Source organism: Eurytemora carolleeae, unplaced genomic scaffold (genome assembly GCF_000591075.1).
Source record: "Eurytemora carolleeae unplaced genomic scaffold, Eaff_2.0 scaffold44, whole genome shotgun sequence".
Classification (NCBI taxonomy): Eukaryota; Metazoa; Arthropoda; class Copepoda; order Calanoida; family Temoridae; genus Eurytemora; species Eurytemora carolleeae.
Genome location: NW_019396339.1, coordinates 254,248 through 275,037, shown reverse-complemented (window position 1 = coordinate 275,037; position 20,790 = coordinate 254,248). Strand labels below are relative to the sequence as shown.

Below are 20,790 nucleotides of genomic sequence, written 5' to 3'. Positions count from 1 at the left end.
TTTCTATTGTGGCTTTTATTTTGTAAAAGCTTTTTACAGTCTTCCATAAACTTCATAGAAAGATGTAATTTAAGAACACAAATAGCAGAATATTATATATTATTGAAATTATTATTTCATAAAGAAATTAACGTAGACTATAAACATGTTTCAAGTTTTATTTCATATTTATATTCTTGATCAATTCAACATCTGTACTCGGCCAAACATTCAAAAACCTGACTCACTCGAAAACAAATCTGAAATAAATCATAAACTTGAGCATAATTAAGAAATATATGTAATTTAAAAGCCTCGAGAAATAAATACGTAAACATGTCTCATCTATATTAAATGTGTACGTACTTTGTTTGTTTGTATCCGGCCAAAAATCGGCTGAACCGATCGGGCCTAAATTTGGAAATGAGCTCAAATGACCCAGGGATATAAATCAAAACTACAAAAAGTTGAATTCGTAAAATTTAGAAAATTCACAAAAAATTGTAAATCCGGAAAATTTTTGTTTAAACAGTGTGGATTCTCAAAAACATGCAACAAAGAGAAGCTATCAATCAAAAAAGCTTTTCTTTTATTACTCTACAAAAAGCTGGTTAACAATTAAATCTTAAATAAAAGTCGTCTTCATTATATTGATACAATCGCCTACCGCCGTAATATATGAATTCTAAATAAGGAGAGTCGAAACTAATTCTAGAAAACTTAAAACCTGAAAACAAGAAATAAATAATCCAAACAATTTATCACTTTAATCCCATTTATTATTATTCTAATAATAACACTGTTTCATAAAACACTATATTCAACAAGATAAGAGTTTTATTTCAATCACAATAAAACACAGTTCGTATTAAAGTTCAAAATTTAAATGTTTAAATTATTATTATTATCTGCAAATAGTTTAAATAAATCGTAACTGCGTAGTTTAGAATAAATATGTAAGATTTCATGGAAAAACAATCCTAGATACAGGTGAGAATCAGAAAACTTTGAAATATGAAGACGACATTTAAGCATAAATGTATTTAGACTTGGTACAAAGCAGAAAGTTTTACTCTTTTGAAATGAATCTGTCTACACTGTAAATACAATGTATAGTGAACAATTGCTGTGTCAAACGTTTCACGGACTTTCTAAAAGTCGTCTTCCTGTTGCGGAGTTTACTGGTTTTCAATGTAGCATTTTATATGTTTCCGTAAGAATTGATAAAATCTTCCAAGTTATGCCAGGGGGCGCTTCTCGTCAGTCCTCTGCTTGTAGAAAGTAACCTTTAATGAGAAAAGTATATTTTCAAGTGTTTATTTACGCAACTTTCGTTTTTTTAAACTATATTTATTAATTCAAAGAACCAAAGAGTAACAAAAAAATAACTATTGACGTCCAGTTCTAGAAGCCTGTTCATTTTGTCTAAGTCGTTCAAGTCTTTTTAAACACAATTTACAAAATCGAAACTAGCATTTAGTTCATATTTCTAAATAATGCAAAAGCGAATTTCTATTCTAAGGCTATGCCTTAAAATATATATATTCTAAGGGTTGTACAGATTATATTTTTGACACAGCAATTTCCAAATCTCAAAGCGGACTCAAATAAGTTGGAGCTAAATAAACACACATGCTTATATATTACCTCTTCATGTTTTGTTAAATATCTTTTTTTAAGACTTTTTAAGGAGCCAAAAAGCCAACGCCAACTAAAGTGGACTGAATGGTTTTAAAAAACTGCGTGCATAGTCGTTTATAAATATGAGATTAATGATAAGTATAAATTACCCTAAACTATGCTTTAAATGATCTGCAGTACAATGACCGAAGAAAAGGTCCTTTTTAGTGTAGAGTGAAATATTTAAGTTCTTTATGACATTAAACCAACGTTGGACAAGCGGTAAAACTTCTTCTGAAAACCTTGAATGTAGAGTTTTGATGAAAAAAATTCTCAATTTGAATCATACCTTGGCCAAGATATCTCTTCCCTTCTCCATATAACGGTTACCAGCATTCACCTTCATATCAACATATTACATAAAATTCAAGAAAATTCATGCAAACCCTTGCCTATAGCAAATAAAAAAATGTGTTTTTTGACAAATCTTTTACTAATATTATTGAAGTAAAATAGAAAAAGATTTCGATGCTTTTATAAGTTTAAAGATATGTTCGGTTCTTAATTTGAATTCAATCGCTATTCAATTTTTGACAAAATAAAGTCATTCTAAACTTTTTTATCTAAAAGGTATAAGCTGATAAAAAATATAAAAGATACAAAGTTTAAAAGAATGTTTAATAGGTCGACACATTGCAGATAAGGCACAGCTTGATAGGAAAATGTTAAATATGGGTGATATTGAATACAAAAATGATAAAAAATAACTCACTGTGTGTGACGGGTGAGGTGTGTATGGAGGTGGAGAGTTAGGATTACTACGGACTGCAACAAGTCGACTCTTCTGTACAGACCACATCTAGTCAGTCATGCTACTAGATTACCCAAAAAGGATGAGACTGCAACGACGATTAAAAACTCTTTAAATATGACGATCCCCAGTTTAAATTACGTCTTGTGCATTTATAATAGTATTTTATTGGCTTATTTAATGATTTGGCAAAGAAAGAAACAAGTTTACAGTCGCAAAGAGAACCATGAATTTCAAGAAACAGAAAAATTAACTACAGTGGTCTCTGAAGTTTCATCCTTTGTGGGTAACCCTGTATATTTATCATCATATAAGATATTCCCGTCCCCTTATTAGAAATATCTGTCATGGTATTATATATTCCCAACCCCCCATTAGGTATATCTATCATGGTATTATATATTCCTGTCCCCTTCTTAGATATATCTATCATGGTATTATATATTCCCATCCCCTTATTAGATATATCTATCATGGTATTATATATTGCCAACCCCCCATTAGGTATATCTATCATGGTATTATATATTCCCGTCCCCTTATTAGATATATCTATCATGGTATTATATATTCCCATCCCCTTATTAGATATATCTATCATGGTATTATATATTCCCAACCCCCCATTAGATATATCTATCATGGTATTATATATTCCCGTCCCCTTATTAGATATATCTATCATAGTATTATATATTTCCGACCCCTTATTAGATATATCTATCATGGTATTATATATTTCCGACCCCTTATTAGATATATCTATCATGGTATTATATATTTCCGACCCCTATATATATATGTATATATATATACTTATTTATACACATACATATATATATATAAATATATCATCGTATTAGATATTCCCGTCCCCTCATTATATATATCTATCATAGTATCAGATATTCCCGTCCCCTTATTTCATATACCTGTCATCGTATTAGATAATCCCGTCCTCTTATTAGATATATCCTTCAATGTAATTTTTATATCTGTCACCATTTTCAAAATATCTGTCACCATTTTCAGTATATCTGTCACCATTTTCAATATATCTGTCACCATATTTAATAAATCTGTCACCATATTCAATATTTCTGTCACCATTTTCAATATATCTGTCAACATATTCAATATTTCTTTCACCATATTTAGTATATCTGTCACCATATTTAGTATATCTGTCACCATATTCAATATATCTGTCACCATATTCAATATATTTGTCACCATATTTAATATATCTGTCACCATATTCAATATTTTTGTCACCATTTTCAATATATCTGTCAACATATTCAATATTTCTGTCACCATATTTAGTATATCTGTCACCATATTTAGTATATCTGTCACCATATTCAATATATCTGTCACCATATTCAATATATCTGTCACCATATTCAATATATCTGTCACAATATTTAATATATCTGTCACCATATTTAATCAATCTGTCACCATTTTCAATATATCTGTCCCCGTATTCCACATATCTGTTTCCATTTTAATATATCTGTCATCATATTCTAAATATCTATCACTTTATTACATATATCTATCGCTATATTCAATATATCTATCAGGATATTGAATCAATATCAATATTTAAAATATAGTTTGTGGAGAATTTTATTTAATGTTAAAAATACCTGGAAGACACAGCAAAGGCTGACCAGAAGCATAAACATAGTGAAAAAGAAAAGAACCTGAACAAAATTTTTTCTCAAAACAACTTTTTATTTTTTTCTCCGAAAAAATATTATTAAACTTAAATTTTTTAAAGCAATTTTAGGATATCCTTACAAAATTTTCAGATTTAAACTTAAATATAGAATTAAATTAACTCTAGTCCATATATGTACACTGTACATTTAACGTAGAGTTTTTTTAACTCTTGCACATTCTCTCTGGCAGAAATTAGTTCACAAAAGAAAAAAATGTTTTACACAAAACAACAAAAAAGTAGCAATTATTTCTTTAGTACTACTTATGCTGATAGATAAGTTCCATTTCAAGTTAACACATACTTCAGAATTATTTTTCAGATTCTTTCTTTCAGTTTTATTTCTTTAGTAATTATATAAATATTTATAAATTATAAGTAATTTATTAATATTATATCAATTTTAATCAATTAATTTGTTAATTCAATTTACAGATTATCAGTAACTAATTAATTAATTACAGACCTGAAGCCAGTTAATGTAGAACCAAACATACCAAGTCTGGGTGTAGACACGAACCTTTAAAAGTTACAATAGCTTTGTTCATTGTTTAATCCTTGTAGCTCTTGTACCAGTAGATATAGATAATTTTCTCTTTGTTGAAAAACGAAGAAAAAACAAAAAACGAAACGGTCGTTTTTAAAAACTATCGTTTTAAAAAAAAGATCGTTTTTTAGAAAGGAAACGGTCGTTTTTAAAAATTGAAATTAATTGGCATAAAACTCCGACTCCAAAAACTATTGTTTTAGAAAACAAGGATAGATTTTTCAAAAATTATCTTTTTAGAAAACAAGGATAGATTTTTCAAAAACTATCTATTTAGAAAACAAGGATAGATTTTTTAAAAACTATCGTTTTTCGTTTTTTAAAAGTTCAAACGAGTGGTTTATTTTTAAAGAAAAAGAAAAACGAAATGAAAAAAGATCGTTTCAGCAGAATATTTGAGTACAGTGATGGGCCTGTAAGATTAGCACAGCAGAGTACATACCTCGCAAAGCGAGACATTAAATGTATTTGTACAGGATTCAGCACTGTACACAAGATTGGTTCCATTTTCATTATCCTCCCATCTAAAATATCACATCTTAAAGGTATTGTCATGTAATCTTCTTAATGTCCGAGACTCACAATAGTACAAGGTTCTAATGCAAGGGAAGTTATTTAAGAGGTGTACGCATCCTTTGCACTGCAGTGTACTGTCTTTGGGCGGAAAAGTAAACACAAAACGGATGTCAGAGCCTGACATGGAATCCATTTTCACAAAAATAATTTATGAAATATTCTGGTCATAGGAAACTATTATGTGAATTTTCAAAATTATCCAAATTAAATGCTTTTTACCTCCTCGGATACTAAACGAACACTGATATATGCATCTATTCTTGTTTACAAATTCCGCCCAAAGAGAACTGGTTTCAACATGTACGCAGAGTATACACGACCGCAATTAACTTTCCTTGCATTAATACCTTGCAATAGTACATTACACACCTTTGGCTGATAAACAATGCATGACAATGGTGGTTTCTCTTTAAAGGAATTGAGTCTTTGACCCAAACTCTGATTTTCTAATTCCCATATCTTTACAACCCAATATCGTAGACCTTAGATATTTCAAACTATGTTATGTCAAATAATCTATGTTTGAAATATCAAAGGTTTACACTATCAAGTAGCAAAGGTATATAGGGATTAGACAATTCGAGATTGTTACAAATTCCTTTCTGATGAAAATATCAAAATCAACCACATTTTAAACTGGAAAAAACGACGATATCCTCTACATTATTGATCAGATAAAGACTTTAAAGGATACCCTTGTGATTTGGCCGTGTCGCTCCAAAGATAAAGAATCACGTAAAGTTAAAAATTCATGAATTGTAAGTTAATCTTGCATGCAGGAGCATGTTGCGATGAATATTGGTGTATGCAAACGCATGGAGTTTGTTTAAGACGTTACCTATGACTGATATAACAACTGTTAATTCTGATATACAGCTGTCAGGACAGTTACCTAATTGTCAGACATTTGACAGCAGGGCTACTATCAGGAGAAACATCAATATCTCCAGCAATATCTTCATCCACAGGCTCATCTACATCAAAAACTATATTTATTTGTATAAAGGACTTGAGTCTTTTCCACGCAGTCAGTTTGTAATGGATATATCTTTGCAACCTGATGGTCTAAACCTAAGATATTTCAAACATAGATTATTTGATCTAACATAATTCATAGCTTGAAATATCTAAGGTTTACGAAATTGTACATAAATTTCACTAGAATGGGATCATTCATTTGGCGTACTATACCGTTTTGCCTCATAAAGCCTGTATTTGTACTGTACGGCTTGTCTTGGCTAGTTGAAATTTGGCCCGGTACATGAAATGAACTGGAATGTACCGTGATTGGGTTGCAAAGATAAAACTTTTCTTGTAATATGACTGGTATGTAAACATTAAAATCTTGGAAATTTTCTCTTCCTATTTGCGAAGGAAATAAAGGTACAAACCTACTCCGAACCAGGTCCAAGTATCAGGTGCTAGCTGTATACCAGATGTAAATACTCCAGCCATAACATCATCCATCAGCTATTAGAAACATACTTAATGAAAACCTTTAGTAGATATGTCAAGTCCTTGCATTTGTACACTAGCCTATGAATATAATTGTTAGTTTTGGGAAAATATTTACTAAACAATTAAAGTTAAAAACATTTTCAAGCTTTAATTCTCTGCAGGATGGGGGGTTTGTGAAAATAAATACCCTGAATTTTATACAGCATATTTACCTATTTTCTAAATTATTTTATGAAATTATACATATTGAAGGGAACTTTTTAGATATATCAAACTATGAATTATGTCAGATTAAAAAATTTTAGTCTAAAATATCAAAGCTTTACACCATCAGATTGATAAGATTAGAAAATTTGAGTTTGTGACAAAGACTTAATTTTTTTAAACAGAATAAAGTCGTAAAAAAGTCATGAAAAATAATTCCCCGCTTTTATGTCAAGTAGTTTTCCTGCCACAAAGTGAAGCTAGAGATAAGAGAATTTCTAGAACTTACTTCAATAAATATTGCGCAATATGGGGGGAAATATGTATAGTATATACATATCACAGTAGAAGTAAATATTTCCATTTGCTGATTGCGCCGATTGAAGGATTCATATCTCTGATTGGATAATGAGATAGATAGAAAGATAGATGTTACCGCCATACTATTTTTATTGGTTCAGAATAGACAACAAACACATGACTGAACCCTGATTGGATCAGGCGCTAATGGACTTGGCATACAGGAGTGGTGCTGTTTAAAGCGGTAAAACATTTGTTTCAAATTTTCAGTAAACAGTCGGAAGTCTCATATTTTCTATTAAAAAAAAAGTTTGCAGTCTCATATTTTCTACTTGCAAAATAATTGTTGTCTACATAATAATGGTAAAATTTGAAAAATAAATGAAAAAATTTACCCGCTTTTTAAGACGATTTTTTAATCTTAATCAAACAGAGTTTTTAGAAAGATGAGAAGTGTTAGTATCTTTCCGAATGAAAAGTTTATCTTAGGTTGAATTAAAAAGATTTGACTCATTTTATTTGTTGAACTGATAACGTTTAAAAACATATTTAGTTCAGAGTCATTTACTGCTATTCAGCTAATTTTCCAATAAAAGATTTTCTTGATATTAACATTTTAGCACAATTTTTTGCTATATTCCATAAGTTTTTCAAAGTTTTTAATATATCTAAATAGGGTTTCCAGTCGTAATTACGTTACGCGTAATTACGCGTAATTACGCGTAACACTTTCTTTCACTTACGCAGGAGCATTACGCGTAATTACGCGTTTATTACGTTTACGAAAGAAAGTTTTGTTTTGCGTAATTAATGCGTGATTACGCGAAATTACGTAATACGAAACAATTCCGTAATAAATAACAACCATGTCAAACATATTTTGACGATTTTATTTCGCCATATTTTTAAACAAGGAAGGTAAACTTAAGAAAGTAGGTTGAAATATTAACAAGTCGTTGAAAATTAAAAATTTTAAAGATTATGTATTTTTTGATGAAAATAAGTTGTTGGTCCTTTGTTAATCTTTTTAGTTGTCGAACGTGAAAATTACATCAACATAGTATTGGCTGAAATTCTGATTCAACTTGCGTGACATTATTTTCCTTGTAAGTTAGTTGTTTTCTTTAAATTAAAAGTTAAAACTTCAAAATTTCATAGACGTAATTACTGCAAAATTTCGCAAAATTACTTTGTAGAAATTACGCGATTTGAAGTTTCACTTCATAATTAATAAAAAATTTCGCAAAATTACCTCGAAGAAATTACGAGAAATTAGGCCGTAATTACATGTAATTATAGTTTCGCTTATTACACATAATCATTACAAAATTTCGCGAAATTACATTGTGGAAATTACGCGAAATTACGCTGTAATTACGCTAAATTATAGTTTCGCTTATTACGCGTAATCATTACGTAATTTCTCAAAATTACGTTGTAGAAATTAAGCGAAATGGATATTTCCCAAATTACGCATAATCCTGCGAAATTACACGAAAGGAAAATTATTACGCGTAACTGCACATAATTACGCGTAAGAGAATAATCTATTTCATTGGAAACCCTATATCTAAACAAAAATTTTAACTTTTGTCATTATGAATTTTGAAAAAAGTGAAATCATTAATTATCTAAAATAATCTTAAAAGTATCAAAATTATTTTTTTCTAATTTTCATCTAAGCAAAATTATTTAGATATAAGAATATGTATTTAACCAGATAGAATTTCTCGTTCAAATGTATATATAATATTAATTCTTTGTGTTTTAAAATCATATAATTTTATTAAGTACATATAAAAGATTGTAAAAAAGCTGATCCCAATTAAATGATAAAATTAAAAGTTTCAAATTCTATGTAAGATGTTAAAAAAACATTAAAGGTAAGTTTTTTACAATACTTTAAATTTATATTTTGAACGTGATTTATGGAACATTGAAAAATTAATCAGTCTTTAATTAGCATATTGAACTATTATACTTAAGTATACTTAGTTAAGAATCATCTGTGTAATAATATAGCTTTCAGATACTGAAGTGCAGTAAAGAGTATACAAATATTTTTTTTAATTGCACTGTTTTGCAAAAAGGAATAGAATTGTTAGAATAAACCATATTTATCCAAAACTACACAAAAGCTTTTTTTGCGATGGATTTGATTTAAATTAGCTAAACAATTGCAAATATGATTATTTGATCAACAAAAGAGTCAATTATTTTTCAGAAATGAATTGGGCTACTTTGGTATGGATTACAGGTGATCTATTTAGAATAAAAAAATTATATTTATGACATCAAATTTTTATTTGTTGATGTTATTTTTAGGATGTTTTCTTGTGATATCTGTGTCAAGTAAGAAACTTTACCTAAGCATTAATTATGATTACTTTAAACCTACAGAACATATATTTTATTTTAGAGTTTTACCTTCTCCAATTTATAAAGACTCAAATGATTGAACAACTATTATTTGTTACATCAGAGATATAGATTCATAACTGTAATTTCAGAATGTTGGGGAAAAGAAGAAACTAAGGGGGATAAAATTTCCGAGTTGTTGAGTCCTGAAAACATTAAAAAACTTGCTGCAAAGACGGGAAAAAATGGTCTTTTCCGTTCAAATGGAGGAAATAGTCAGGAAGAAAAAATTGCCGATGACCTGTTCAAAAAAGCGAAGAAGTTCACTTGCACCCATAAATGCAGCCCATTTAGTAAAGAATATGAGGAATCATTAGAAAAAATGGTTAATCTCTATGCTGAAGCTGCAAAAAAAGTTGACTATGATATTGATGCTTATGTTGAAATAGCTAAAGACGTTTTCTCCAAATGCACAAAAAGTAAAGAAGTCAATGAAGACCTTGTAAAAACTGCATACATAAAAGCTTGTAAAATAAGTAATAATACAGATATTAAAGAATTAAAACTGGACCCTCCAAAGATATTTCCTAATTTGAGAACAGAAAATATCAAGAAGGGCGGAGCAGGATTTAGAGCTGGAGCTGGTGAAACTATCTGGGAGAATTTACCTAAAGTTCCTTCACGAGCACAAGCCCCAGAGGACAAAATTGATTACTTTAGAGAAGATGAAAATTTACACACATTCCATAAACAATTCCATGCAATACATTTGCGGATGCCAAGAGCAAATGAGCACTTTTACTACTTTCATAGAATGTACTTATTTAGATATTTTGATGAAAGAGATTCTGAAGGTCTCCCTCCTGTTCGACCGTTCAGTGCTGCATTAAGGAATGAGGAGTTTAACTCATATTATTCCCTAACTCCACAGACTGATCCCTCTGGATTCTTAAGTGAACAACACTCAAGCAACACTCCAACATGCAGGATAACTCAAGCAACAAATGGTGTACTAGCACGACTTGAAGCCCGCTGCAACAGTAAACTAGCTGAAAGAAATGACAACTTTGATGCATTCTTTGAAGAATGTATAGACTATCATAACAATGGCCATAATTTGATCAGCGCGGATTGCATTGTTGACAAAAGCAAAATTGGAATAATCGGGAATACGCCAGTTGCTGGAAGAGATCCCATGTTTTTCCGGTGGCATTATGAAGTTGACATTAAATATGAAACCTTTCTCAGAAATCAACCAGCATACACCAGAGAACAAATATTACCACCAGGTGGTCTTGTGGTGACAAGTGTTGAGCTACAATCCAGATGCTCAAGTCCTAACCAGGTTGAAACATTTTGGGAATCTGAGGGTTCAAGATATCAACTCAATCACATGCCATTCCATTTTAATATAAGACTACGAAATGGGAATGGCTTATCCAATAAAGTAATAGTAAGAATTTATTTAGTAAATGAAAAATTTTTATCCAACAACAAATTTTATTTTGAGTTGGACAGATTTACACACACTCTGTCAGGAGCTAATGAAGAAACAATTGTTAGAGCGGACAATCAGAGTTCTCTTATTTGGAGAAGTCGGGATGATTGTGGTTGGGCACCATCTCTTGTATTACCTAGAGGAAAGAGTCAGCAGGCAGTAAAATATAGGCTAGTTGTGTTTGTACACGATCTCCCTGATCAATCTGTTAATGAAGGAGATATTGCAACATTGATATGTGGCCCAAGAGGTGGTGTTTTGGATCCACGTCCCAATGGGTGGCCTATGCAAAGAGACTGGCAAGGAATAAACTTTTTAGATGTTATCAACAATCAAGATGAAGCATTTGGACAAATTTCTACCACTGTTGAAATATTTAATCGGGGTTTGAATCCAACTGGTTGTGCTGATGCTCAATTTACTAACAATAGGCAGACAACTCCAGCACCATCTACCTCCACTATTGCCTCAACACCAGCTGAGCCAGTAAGTACAGAATCATCTGCGACAACAATTTCTAGTACAGTATCATTAACTTCAGCACCAGACACTGGCTCAAATTCTGAAACAACAACTGAATTTGAATCAGCAAGCAATCTAATAACAACCAGTTCTGATGACACTGACACAGATTCTGAAACATCAACTGTTTCTGAATCAACAAGTTTAGAACCACTGGTAACAACAAGTTTTGATGTAACTGGCTCAGATTCTGGAAAATCAACTGTGCCTGAATCAACAAGTTCAGAACCACTTGTAACACCAAGTTCTGATGGAATATCAACAACATCAGCAACTTCAGAAACATCATATACACCACTTTTAACTACCCCATCAACTGATTCTGAATCAACAAGTCCTCCATCACCAATTACAACTAATTCTCATGCAGTAACACCATCTTTAACATCAGTTTCTCAAGCTCTGTTATCAACCTTAGGGTCTGCTGGTGGTTTAGAACCTGATAAAACAACTGAGGCACCTTTGACTACTATGTCCTCTGAATCAGGAACAGAGAGTTCAGATGCTGGATCATATGGTGCTGTAAACACACCACCAACTGAAGCATCAACAAGCGGGGGAACTGGAAAGGTTGAAGCATGCATTGATGGTCTTTGTTACATAGTTTCAAAAGAATGTAAAGACAATGAGCCTTCTGCAAAACAATTTTGTGAACAAGCTAACATGGCATTAGTCAAAGTTCATGGATTGGGAAAACTTTACAAAATAGTTTCTAAAGCAAGAGAATCAATAGTCAATGACAAAGCAAGATTTTGGACTGATCAGAATGAAAAGAAGGTGAGCTGTAGAGTTATCCTTGGAGCACACAAGGACAGCACTGTTGGATTAGGTTGGGTACCTTGTCAGAAACCAGGTTGGGATAAAGCTAAATACTATGCATTATGTGAGCCTCATGAGAAGAAAAGTGGATACTCTACAAAGAAAAGGGGTTACACTCGTAAACATTAAAGATAATCAATTCATAGGATGTTAATAAAGTATCTATATTAAATTATGAACATTTTTCTTTTTGGTTATGTAACAAATATTTAGCAACCAATAGAAATTAGGGAATTATTTTCGTTTTTAATGGAATTTCTAAAATTATTTCGACCTGATAATTAAATAATGATTTAAAAAAAATATTTATACAAAAATACCTGGCGAGCTATTTGATTCCTAAAGTCCACCGAGTTGAGGATGTTGTCCTCAAAGTCATCATTGATGCTGATTAGCTCCCCCTTGACCTCATTGCAACTGAGGCTAGCTCCTGGGAAGCTAAAATTGCCCTGAAAAATGTTCTTATTGTAAAGGCATGATTCAACACTGACAGTTAGATGTTGATTTCCAACATTAAAAGCTTTTTCAGTTTAAATATGAATTAGATATCCATTAGATAATAGTTTTGAAAAGTTCATATTTTCTATTGTGATTTCTCACAAAAATGACTTTTCAAGCTAGAAATTTCCACATTATTTTTCAAATAAAGGTAAATTAGGGCATCATTTTGATAAAGCTACAGTCCCTTTAAGCAATAAAATTAAAAATTCTAACTGAATTGAAAAAAATAGTTTACTAATTCTTAGTTATTTTACCCTATTAAATCTATAACAGCTGTACACAGGACTTGTCGGTCCTTTCTCCCAGAATTCACCACGTGTTTCTTTGTACTTCGGCTCTCCAGCGTAAAAGTAGCCTTCAGGGCAAGCTGAAATGATTCTGGAAATAGTATCAACCTGATTTATCAGTTTGGTCCTTCTCCAAGCAATTTGACTAATTAAACATCCATTTTTCTCCTTTACTATATCATACTTTTTGTCGGCAGAATGCTTTTTAGGTTAAAAAAAAGTACCAATATATGGTACCAATTGTGAGACAACCAAACATAGGACAAGACAAACGCAGGACAGGACAAACATATGACAGACAAATACAGGACAGGACAAAAGTGGGAAAAGATAAGCTTCCCTTTAAATGAAGCTTTAGTGCAAACTGAGCTCGCATTTAAATTTTCCGCTTGAGTTGTAATTCCTTAAACCCGACTTATGACCCAATCTTCGACCCAACTCTGACAACAGCTTGTGTCATGTGATTGACAGCTGCAAGATCTTTGGCTCGACTTAGGGAGTTAGGCCCACTGAAAATTAGAACAACCTTGATTGGTTTTAGTGGAGAATAAGGCTCAAGGTTGAGTTTTGTTCTCATAAAAACCCGGAATGAGCCAATTCCTACCATGAAAATCCACTAAATAAAAATTTAAACCGGTTTTTAAACTCAACTCTGTGAAAAATAAGATGCTGTGCTGCAGCTTGAATACAAAAGCTCAAGTCGTAAATAAGGCCCAACGACAGCTTAGACCCGTGCGATATTTTCCCAAATTTTTAAAATCGCAGGCTCTGCAGTGAATATTTTTATAATATAATATCTGTTGCCATTCTAAAAAATCTCAAATTTACATTTTTTTGCAAAATGGATATACACAGATGAAAGAACCTGTCAAATCTTTCTTTGGGTTGTTTAGAAAGATGAAAATTTCCCTGTATGATAATTGAAGGACTGCAGTATGGTTTTGGTGAATTATATTGACGTACTAAGCCTAGGGGTGTCAGAAATGATTTTTTTTTGCATTTTTTTGAAGACGTCCAATAAACCTAAAAAAGTTTAATTTTGATAAAACTTTTTGTTCTGGATGATTACAAATATCTATCTAAAACTTTCTTAAACCGGCATATTTTTTGAGTTTGAGTTCAAGTAAGTATTAATAAATATTGCTTTATATCGAGTAGATATCCTTATACATATCGATGTGAAACAAAAAAAATTATTTCTGACACCCCTAGGCTTTGTACGCAAATATAATTCATCAAAACCATACTGCAGTCCTTCAGTTATCATACAGGGAAATTTTCATCTTTCTAAACATCCCAACGAAAGATTTTACAGGTTCTTTGTCAAAAAAAAATAATATTTTTACATTTTGTCCAACACGGTTTTAAAAAACTCCAAGCTTTTTATTGGAAATTAAGTATATGACCAGTTTCCTTTTTTTATTTTGTTCACAGGGTAAGGTGAAAGGTCTTCATGATATTATTGTAACTGGTGTGAGCTCAATAGCTCAGAATAAGGATAGTTCCATTGATGTAACCCATTCAGTTCTCATTAGAACCCAAAGCTAAACTCAGATTGCATAGTTCCATTCAGTACTCATACAGACCCTGAGCTAAGCTCGGATTGGAAGTAGTCTGGCCTATAAACAGGACAACATATTAGCTCTTTTGTATATAGCTATAGGTCGGACAGAAAGTGGAGCGGATGATAAAGTTGCCTCAAGAAATATTTGTCGTTAGAAAATGCCAACACAGAAAACATGCTTTGATTGCATGTTTGACTGCGTGGAAAACCAAAGTCATCGTTGCCCTAGATTCTAGTTTAAATTCAAGCCAATAGACATGAACCATGGCTTAGAGGGAGAAAATAGGAACGACCTGGGCTAAAACAGAAAGTGCATTAGTTATGAACAAGGGTCGGAAGACAGAAGATCAACTTGTCATACGAGGGGAATGAAAGCAATAGCTCTCACTCCCTTCTGCTCTAAGAAGGAGGGGGACAGGAGGATAACAAGAGTATGCAATATGCATGGAACCAACCATCACTGGAGATGTCTTAAATCATACTCCGTTCTGCTTTGGGAAGGAGGGGTCAGGATGATAACAATGTGAGGCCAGAGTTTAGAGTCTGAGAGTCCAGAGGGTCAGAGTTCAGAAGTCCAGAGTCACAGAGGTCCAGGAGAGCAACCTGCTTCTAAAGGGGGCCAGAGTCCAGAGCCAAGTGTCAAGAGACTTTAAATATGCGAGTCCCAGATCCAGTCCTCAAATCCCTCCAGAGAGGCCAGACCAGTCCAATGCTCCGATGTGATCTCTCTCCTTTTATTATTTTGGAAAGAGGATTTAGCTTCGATAAGCTGAATAGATCGACAGCTTTATTCAGCTCATTAGTACGCCTTTTAAAAAGCTAAATATTCCTGACTGATTTACAATAGTTATTGATTGTGTTTCGACTAATAGCCGAGACACTTAGAACAAGCCAGTAAACCGTTCGCGGCATTTGAGACAAGTTCATTTTCATCTGCTAGTTCTGAGAAATATTGTTTTACAATTCCCGTTCATTGTGAAAATTTCAGTGTTAAAAGAGGTAAAATCATTTTTAAATTTAACAATAATGTGTTCTCTCAAATCTGGCTTTCTTTTATTACGTGCAAGGACGTAAGTCGTGGATCTGAAATAGTTGTTAGTAAGGACAATCATGACAGCAAGAACGTTTAAAAATACAGACAGTGAATAATTGTATTTTTTTAGTATGGGAGAAAAAAACGCAGAGCGTCGGGAGCAGGCCCCGGCCAAATCTTTCCGAAAGCAACCCCAGAAGAAATTATAGCTCATGGGTCTATGTGTACAGTTGAAAAAAAAACCTTTAATTAACACAGTCGAACCTGAAATCAATGACAAAATGGTTACATTTAAAAATAATTTAGCGCTTGGAAAGGTTCCTGATTTAAAAAAGAAATTTACTCCATGACATGTACCAGGACATGTTCACCAAGACCAGTGTCATGTGGGCAACACAACCTGAGAAACATTTAAATACCCGGTGCAAAGCCTGCAAACAAAGAGTAAGGCATTTAGCGCCACCGTTACGCAAAAATCTACGGTTGCAGTTGGAGGATTGGATCAGGGATAGCGTAATTGAACTCTCCAAGTCACTCTGGACCTCACCTCTGGTCCCGGGAGGGAGGGAAGCCCCGGACGCAATGAGCCTCCACTATGCAGACACAAGCCTCCCAGATTTGCTAGGCAGAACGAGCCTCAGCTATGCAGTAATGAGCAAGCGCAACACATCAAAATGTGCCTGTATAATATAAGAGATTTTTTTTAATTTGTGCTTTAAATTTTAATAAAAGATTTTTTACAAATTATTCAACATAGTGGCATGAGAGGTTTCTCAAAAATGATAAGTTTTTATCAATTAGCATAAATAGTGCCTAATTATTACTAATAAAGTGGTATTTAAAACTTTAAACATTTTTAACATGAAAAGGAAAATATTTAGAGAAAAAATTTTAATTGAATTTCATTTCCTCTTTTATCATCTTTGATTTAAGCAATACCTTTTTTTGTAGTTCAAATCAAATCTAGAAAATTTGGTATTGATTAAATCAAAGTTTATAACAAAACAAACTAAGTTTACTCAAAAAATATTTCTCCAAATATCTTCCTTTCTGCGTAAGAAATGTTTAAAGTTTTAGAATAAATCTTATAAACCACTTTAAGAGTTCATATATGTTTCTAATCATGACAATCGATAAATAACTCTAATCTTTAGTAAAATTCTTATGCCACTATACGTCAAAAAAAAATTGTTAACATTTTTTATTACACATAAAAACCAAGGTTTAAAAAAAGGTGTGCTGTAGAGTGGAGGCTCATTTACTGCATAGCAGAGGCACGGTCTGCATAGCGGAGGCTTGGTCTGCATAGTTGAGGCTCGATCTGCCCAGTAAATCTGGGAGGCTCGTGTCTGCATAGTGGAGGCTCATGGCGTCCGGGGGTTCCCTCCCTCATCTCGGTCACAGAGAAGACCGGGAACACGAGGAAGTGTGTAGATATTCACCAAGCCAATAAATTAACAGTTAATAAATTAACTCCTAATGAATGAAAGGCGGAGAGTCTGTCAGAGAGCTCAGGCTTTTCATATCAGTTTATTTTCTAATTTTTTACTTGTAAATATATTTTCCTATCCTCTGTAGATTTACTTACATCAGTTTTCAGGCTTTAGATTTCCTTTATTTCACACCATCTTTATATGTTAACATTATGTTAATACACGTCAGTTTTATATTCTTACATTGTTGACTGTTGAATGTTTAGGTTTTATTACTTCTAGGAATTAAAGTCGAAACAAACTTAAAATCTTACATAATCCAATAGAATTTCTTATCTTCTGTTTTTGTCATTGATTTTTTGTAGACTTTTAAACTTTTATATTTAAGAAATTGCTTTGTTCCAAAATAGGGCCCATCCTCCCACAACCACCTCCCTCTATAGTTGCGGATGAATTACGTTTTATTAATGCATGATATTAAGTATATTAAATCAGTGTTTTTTATGCCTATTATCAAACTTCTGTAATATAATACTTCAGCATGATAAGTCAGAATTAATGAGATAGAAAGAATTTTTTGTGTGCACAAAATTACACATTAATATGCACTGGAAGGAAAAATACTTTGATTTGAAATGTACTGATTTACCAATTTAAAAATGGATGGGCATATGTTAAAACTTTTTCATGCAATACGTCCCCTAATAGTTAAAGAACAGACAGAATTATCCAGCAGCTAGCCGTTAGTTTTTAACTACAGTGATAACTAGAAAACAATGGAATATGAAGACAACATTACAGCAAACTACTTTGATGTTGTTTCAAAGCAAGACACTTATTGTAGAATCACTAGCTTAGTTAAATGGTCCGTTTACGCTGCAAAATTACTGTTTCTCATGAAACTTGATTCTAGAATTCGTTGTCCTATTTCAGAGTTTTCTGGTTTTCACTGTAATAACTAAACTTTCAGTGCAAAGAACGGGGTTTTCTTGGAGACAAAGAAAAACAAATACAGATCCAGGGCAAGAAACAAGTCTGAATAAATTCTGTCTCTAAAGTCTTATTCTTTGTAGGTAACTCTGTATCTTAACCGTTCAGAGTTAGTTCGTGAATAGGTTTTTACTTCACAGGAATTCAGTTTTTGCAACAAACTCTATTTTCTAATTTCTTATCTCTGATATTTCAAGCTATGAATTCTGTTAGATTGAATAGTCTAAATTTAAAATATTAAAGGTGTACACCATCAGGTTGCAAAGATAGGGATTAGAAAATTTCAGTTTGTAGTAAATACTCAATTCCTTAACTAAAAAGCATCGTCATTGGAGAACATTATTGAATGTTTCTTTTTCTTTTTATTTCAAAATTAATGAAACGTTGTCTAGTCCAAATTGTAATGAGAATTTCCATGCCAAGTTTGAATTAATAAATAAAAACATGAATGTCTAACATTGACATGTTGAATTATTATAATTATCTTTGTCGAAAATCATTTTGATTAATTACCTCTGTTGTTGTTTACAATATCATCACTGCAGTACACTACAGCTGCACCAGCTACCACCAGAAATACGAGCTTATACATTCTTCTAATCACCTAGAATAGACCTATATAGCTGTGGAATGTACTATAGGACCCAATTAATGATTTTAAATGGTCCAATGGTGTACACAGGTCACAGACACATTTCACTTAAAAAGTTGATTCTTAAGCTTAAGTTGATTCTTACAAATAAGATTGCTTAAAAATTGTCTACATATTTTACCGTTATGGGTCACACTGTATAAAAATTAGTTAATTGAACTGCGAAGATTTAGATAAACAGCTTTGCGCTTTTGCTTGACCCGTAATTAATGATGTATCTTCAGATGGTTCAATTTTGGGTTGTTTGTTGTTTATATGTTCTTTAGGGGTCAATATTTAGCTTAGTATTAAACTTATTTAAATACTTTATTCTCAATATTTATTTTTCTTCCACTATGTCAAATATTAACCCTGGCAGTAGTTAAATACAAAAAAAAACGAGGGAAAAACGACCCAAGAACAATGCAAAAACGAATGTGTCGAAACGATCGTTTCGGATCGTTTTTGAATTTTTAATTTTTTTAGGTCAAAGATATTTTATTTAAGTTAAATAAAAGCAAACTTTTGTATTAAACAGTTTTAAAATCTCTAAGTTTTTTTTTCTAAAAATAAACCCGGAACACAAGAGGAGTGGTTCAACTTAGTCTACGCAGTTCAATTCTACCTCTAGCTATTTAGTAAATCTGGAGTTTAACCCTTGATATTTTACTATAAGATCAAATATTCAAAATTTCTACCAATGGACTGGAAAAATATAGGGAACAGTAGATTGGAGCTTGTGTGGCAAGTGTAGAGTTCCTTTGTGTGAAATTACTGGAATAACTGCGACCAAGGTTTCATTTTATACGTAAAAGTGTTCAAATCAAATTTGTATTTTGTGAACATTTTGAATTTTTTTTATCTTTTAGAAAAATAAAACAGAAAAAGCGCTGCATGTAATGATATGTAAACAGAAATAGCGCTGCACGTAATGATATGTAAATAGAAATAGCTCTGCATGTAATGATATGTAAACAGAAATAGCGCTGCACGTAATGATATGTAAATAGAAATAGCTCTGCATGTAATGATATGTAAATAGAAATAGCGCTGCATGTAATGATATATAAACAGAAATAGCGCTTGCATGTAATGATACATAAACAGAAATAGCGCTTGCATGTAATGATACACAAACAGAAATAGCGCTGCATGTAATGATATATAAACTGAAATAGCGCTGCATGTAATGATATATAAACAGAAATAGCACTGTATGTAATGATATAAAAACAAAAATAGCGCTGCAAGTAATGATATGTAAACAGGAATAGCGCTGCATGTAATGATATGAAAACAGAAATAGCGCTGCAAGTAATGATATGTAAACAGAAATAGCGCTGCATGTAATGATATATAAACAGAAATAGCACTGTATGCAATGATATGAAAACAAAAATAGCGCTGCAAGTAATGATATGTAAACAGGAATAGCGCTGCAAGTAATGATATGTAAACAGAAATAGCGCTGCATGTAATGATTTATAAACAGAAATAGCGCTGCATGTAATGATATGTAGACAGAAATAGCGCTGCAAGTAATGATATGTAAACAGAAATAGCGCTGCATGCAATGATATGAAAACAGAAATAGCGCTGCATGCAATGATTTATAAACAGAAATAGCGCTGCATGTAATGATTTATAAACAGAAATAGCACTGCATGTAATGATTTATAAACAGAAATAGCACTGCATGAAATGATTTATAAACAGAAATAGCGCTGCATGTAATGATATATAAACAGAAATAGCGCTGCATTTAATGATATATAAACAGAAATAGTGCTGCATGTAATGATATATAAACAGAAATAGCGCTGCATGTAATGATTTATAAACAGAAATAGCGCTGCATGTAATGATATGTAAACAGAAATAGCGCTGCATTTAATGATATGTAAACAGAAATAGCGCTGCAAGTAATGAT

At 32.1% G+C, this 20,790-nt stretch overlaps 2 protein-coding genes across 3 annotated transcripts in view; one reads left to right on the top strand and one right to left on the bottom strand.

Annotated features, from left to right (window-relative positions):
• Positions 1-798: 798 nt before the first annotated feature.
• LOC111701245 (uncharacterized) overlaps positions 799-20,790 on the bottom strand; it is a 20,470-nt gene continuing 478 nt past the window's right edge. The window contains exons 2-12 of one of the 2 annotated variants that reach the window (XM_023472438.1): positions 18,743-18,833; positions 13,177-13,289; positions 12,742-12,870; positions 6,654-6,732; positions 6,155-6,236; positions 5,129-5,210; positions 4,606-4,659; positions 4,066-4,122; positions 2,372-2,458; positions 1,949-1,999; positions 799-1,265 (exon numbers count right to left, since the gene is read on the bottom strand). In XM_023472438.1, coding sequence (XP_023328206.1) covers positions 1,218-1,265; positions 1,949-1,999; positions 2,372-2,458; positions 4,066-4,122; positions 4,606-4,659; positions 5,129-5,210; positions 6,155-6,236; positions 6,654-6,732; positions 12,742-12,870; positions 13,177-13,289; positions 18,743-18,821 — 861 coding nt within the window. In that variant the 5' untranslated portion in view covers positions 18,822-18,833 and the 3' untranslated portion in view covers positions 799-1,217. The remainder of the gene's footprint in view (positions 1,266-1,948; positions 2,000-2,371; positions 2,459-4,065; positions 4,123-4,605; positions 4,660-5,128; positions 5,211-6,154; positions 6,237-6,653; positions 6,733-12,741; positions 12,871-13,176; positions 13,290-18,742; positions 18,834-20,790) is intronic. The other variant, XM_023472439.1, reaches the window with a different exon arrangement.
• LOC111701244 (uncharacterized) lies at positions 9,301-12,596 on the top strand. The gene is made up of 3 exons (XM_023472437.1): positions 9,301-9,481; positions 9,550-9,576; positions 9,735-12,596. Exons 1-3 carry the CDS (start codon positions 9,451-9,453, stop codon positions 12,548-12,550), a joined length of 2,874 nt encoding a protein of 957 aa, XP_023328205.1. The 5' UTR covers positions 9,301-9,450; the 3' UTR covers positions 12,551-12,596.

Bases quoted from the DNA above. Each gene is read 5' to 3' on its own strand.
- LOC111701244 (XM_023472437.1), top strand. From the start codon at position 9,451: ATGAATTGGGCTACTTTGGTATGGATTACAG. The intron at 9,482-9,549 runs GTGATCTATTTA...TGTTATTTTTAG, and splicing joins TACTTTGGTATGGATTACAG to GATGTTTTCTTGTGATATCT. The intron at 9,577-9,734 runs GTAAGAAACTTT...CTGTAATTTCAG, and splicing joins TCTTGTGATATCTGTGTCAA to AATGTTGGGGAAAAGAAGAA.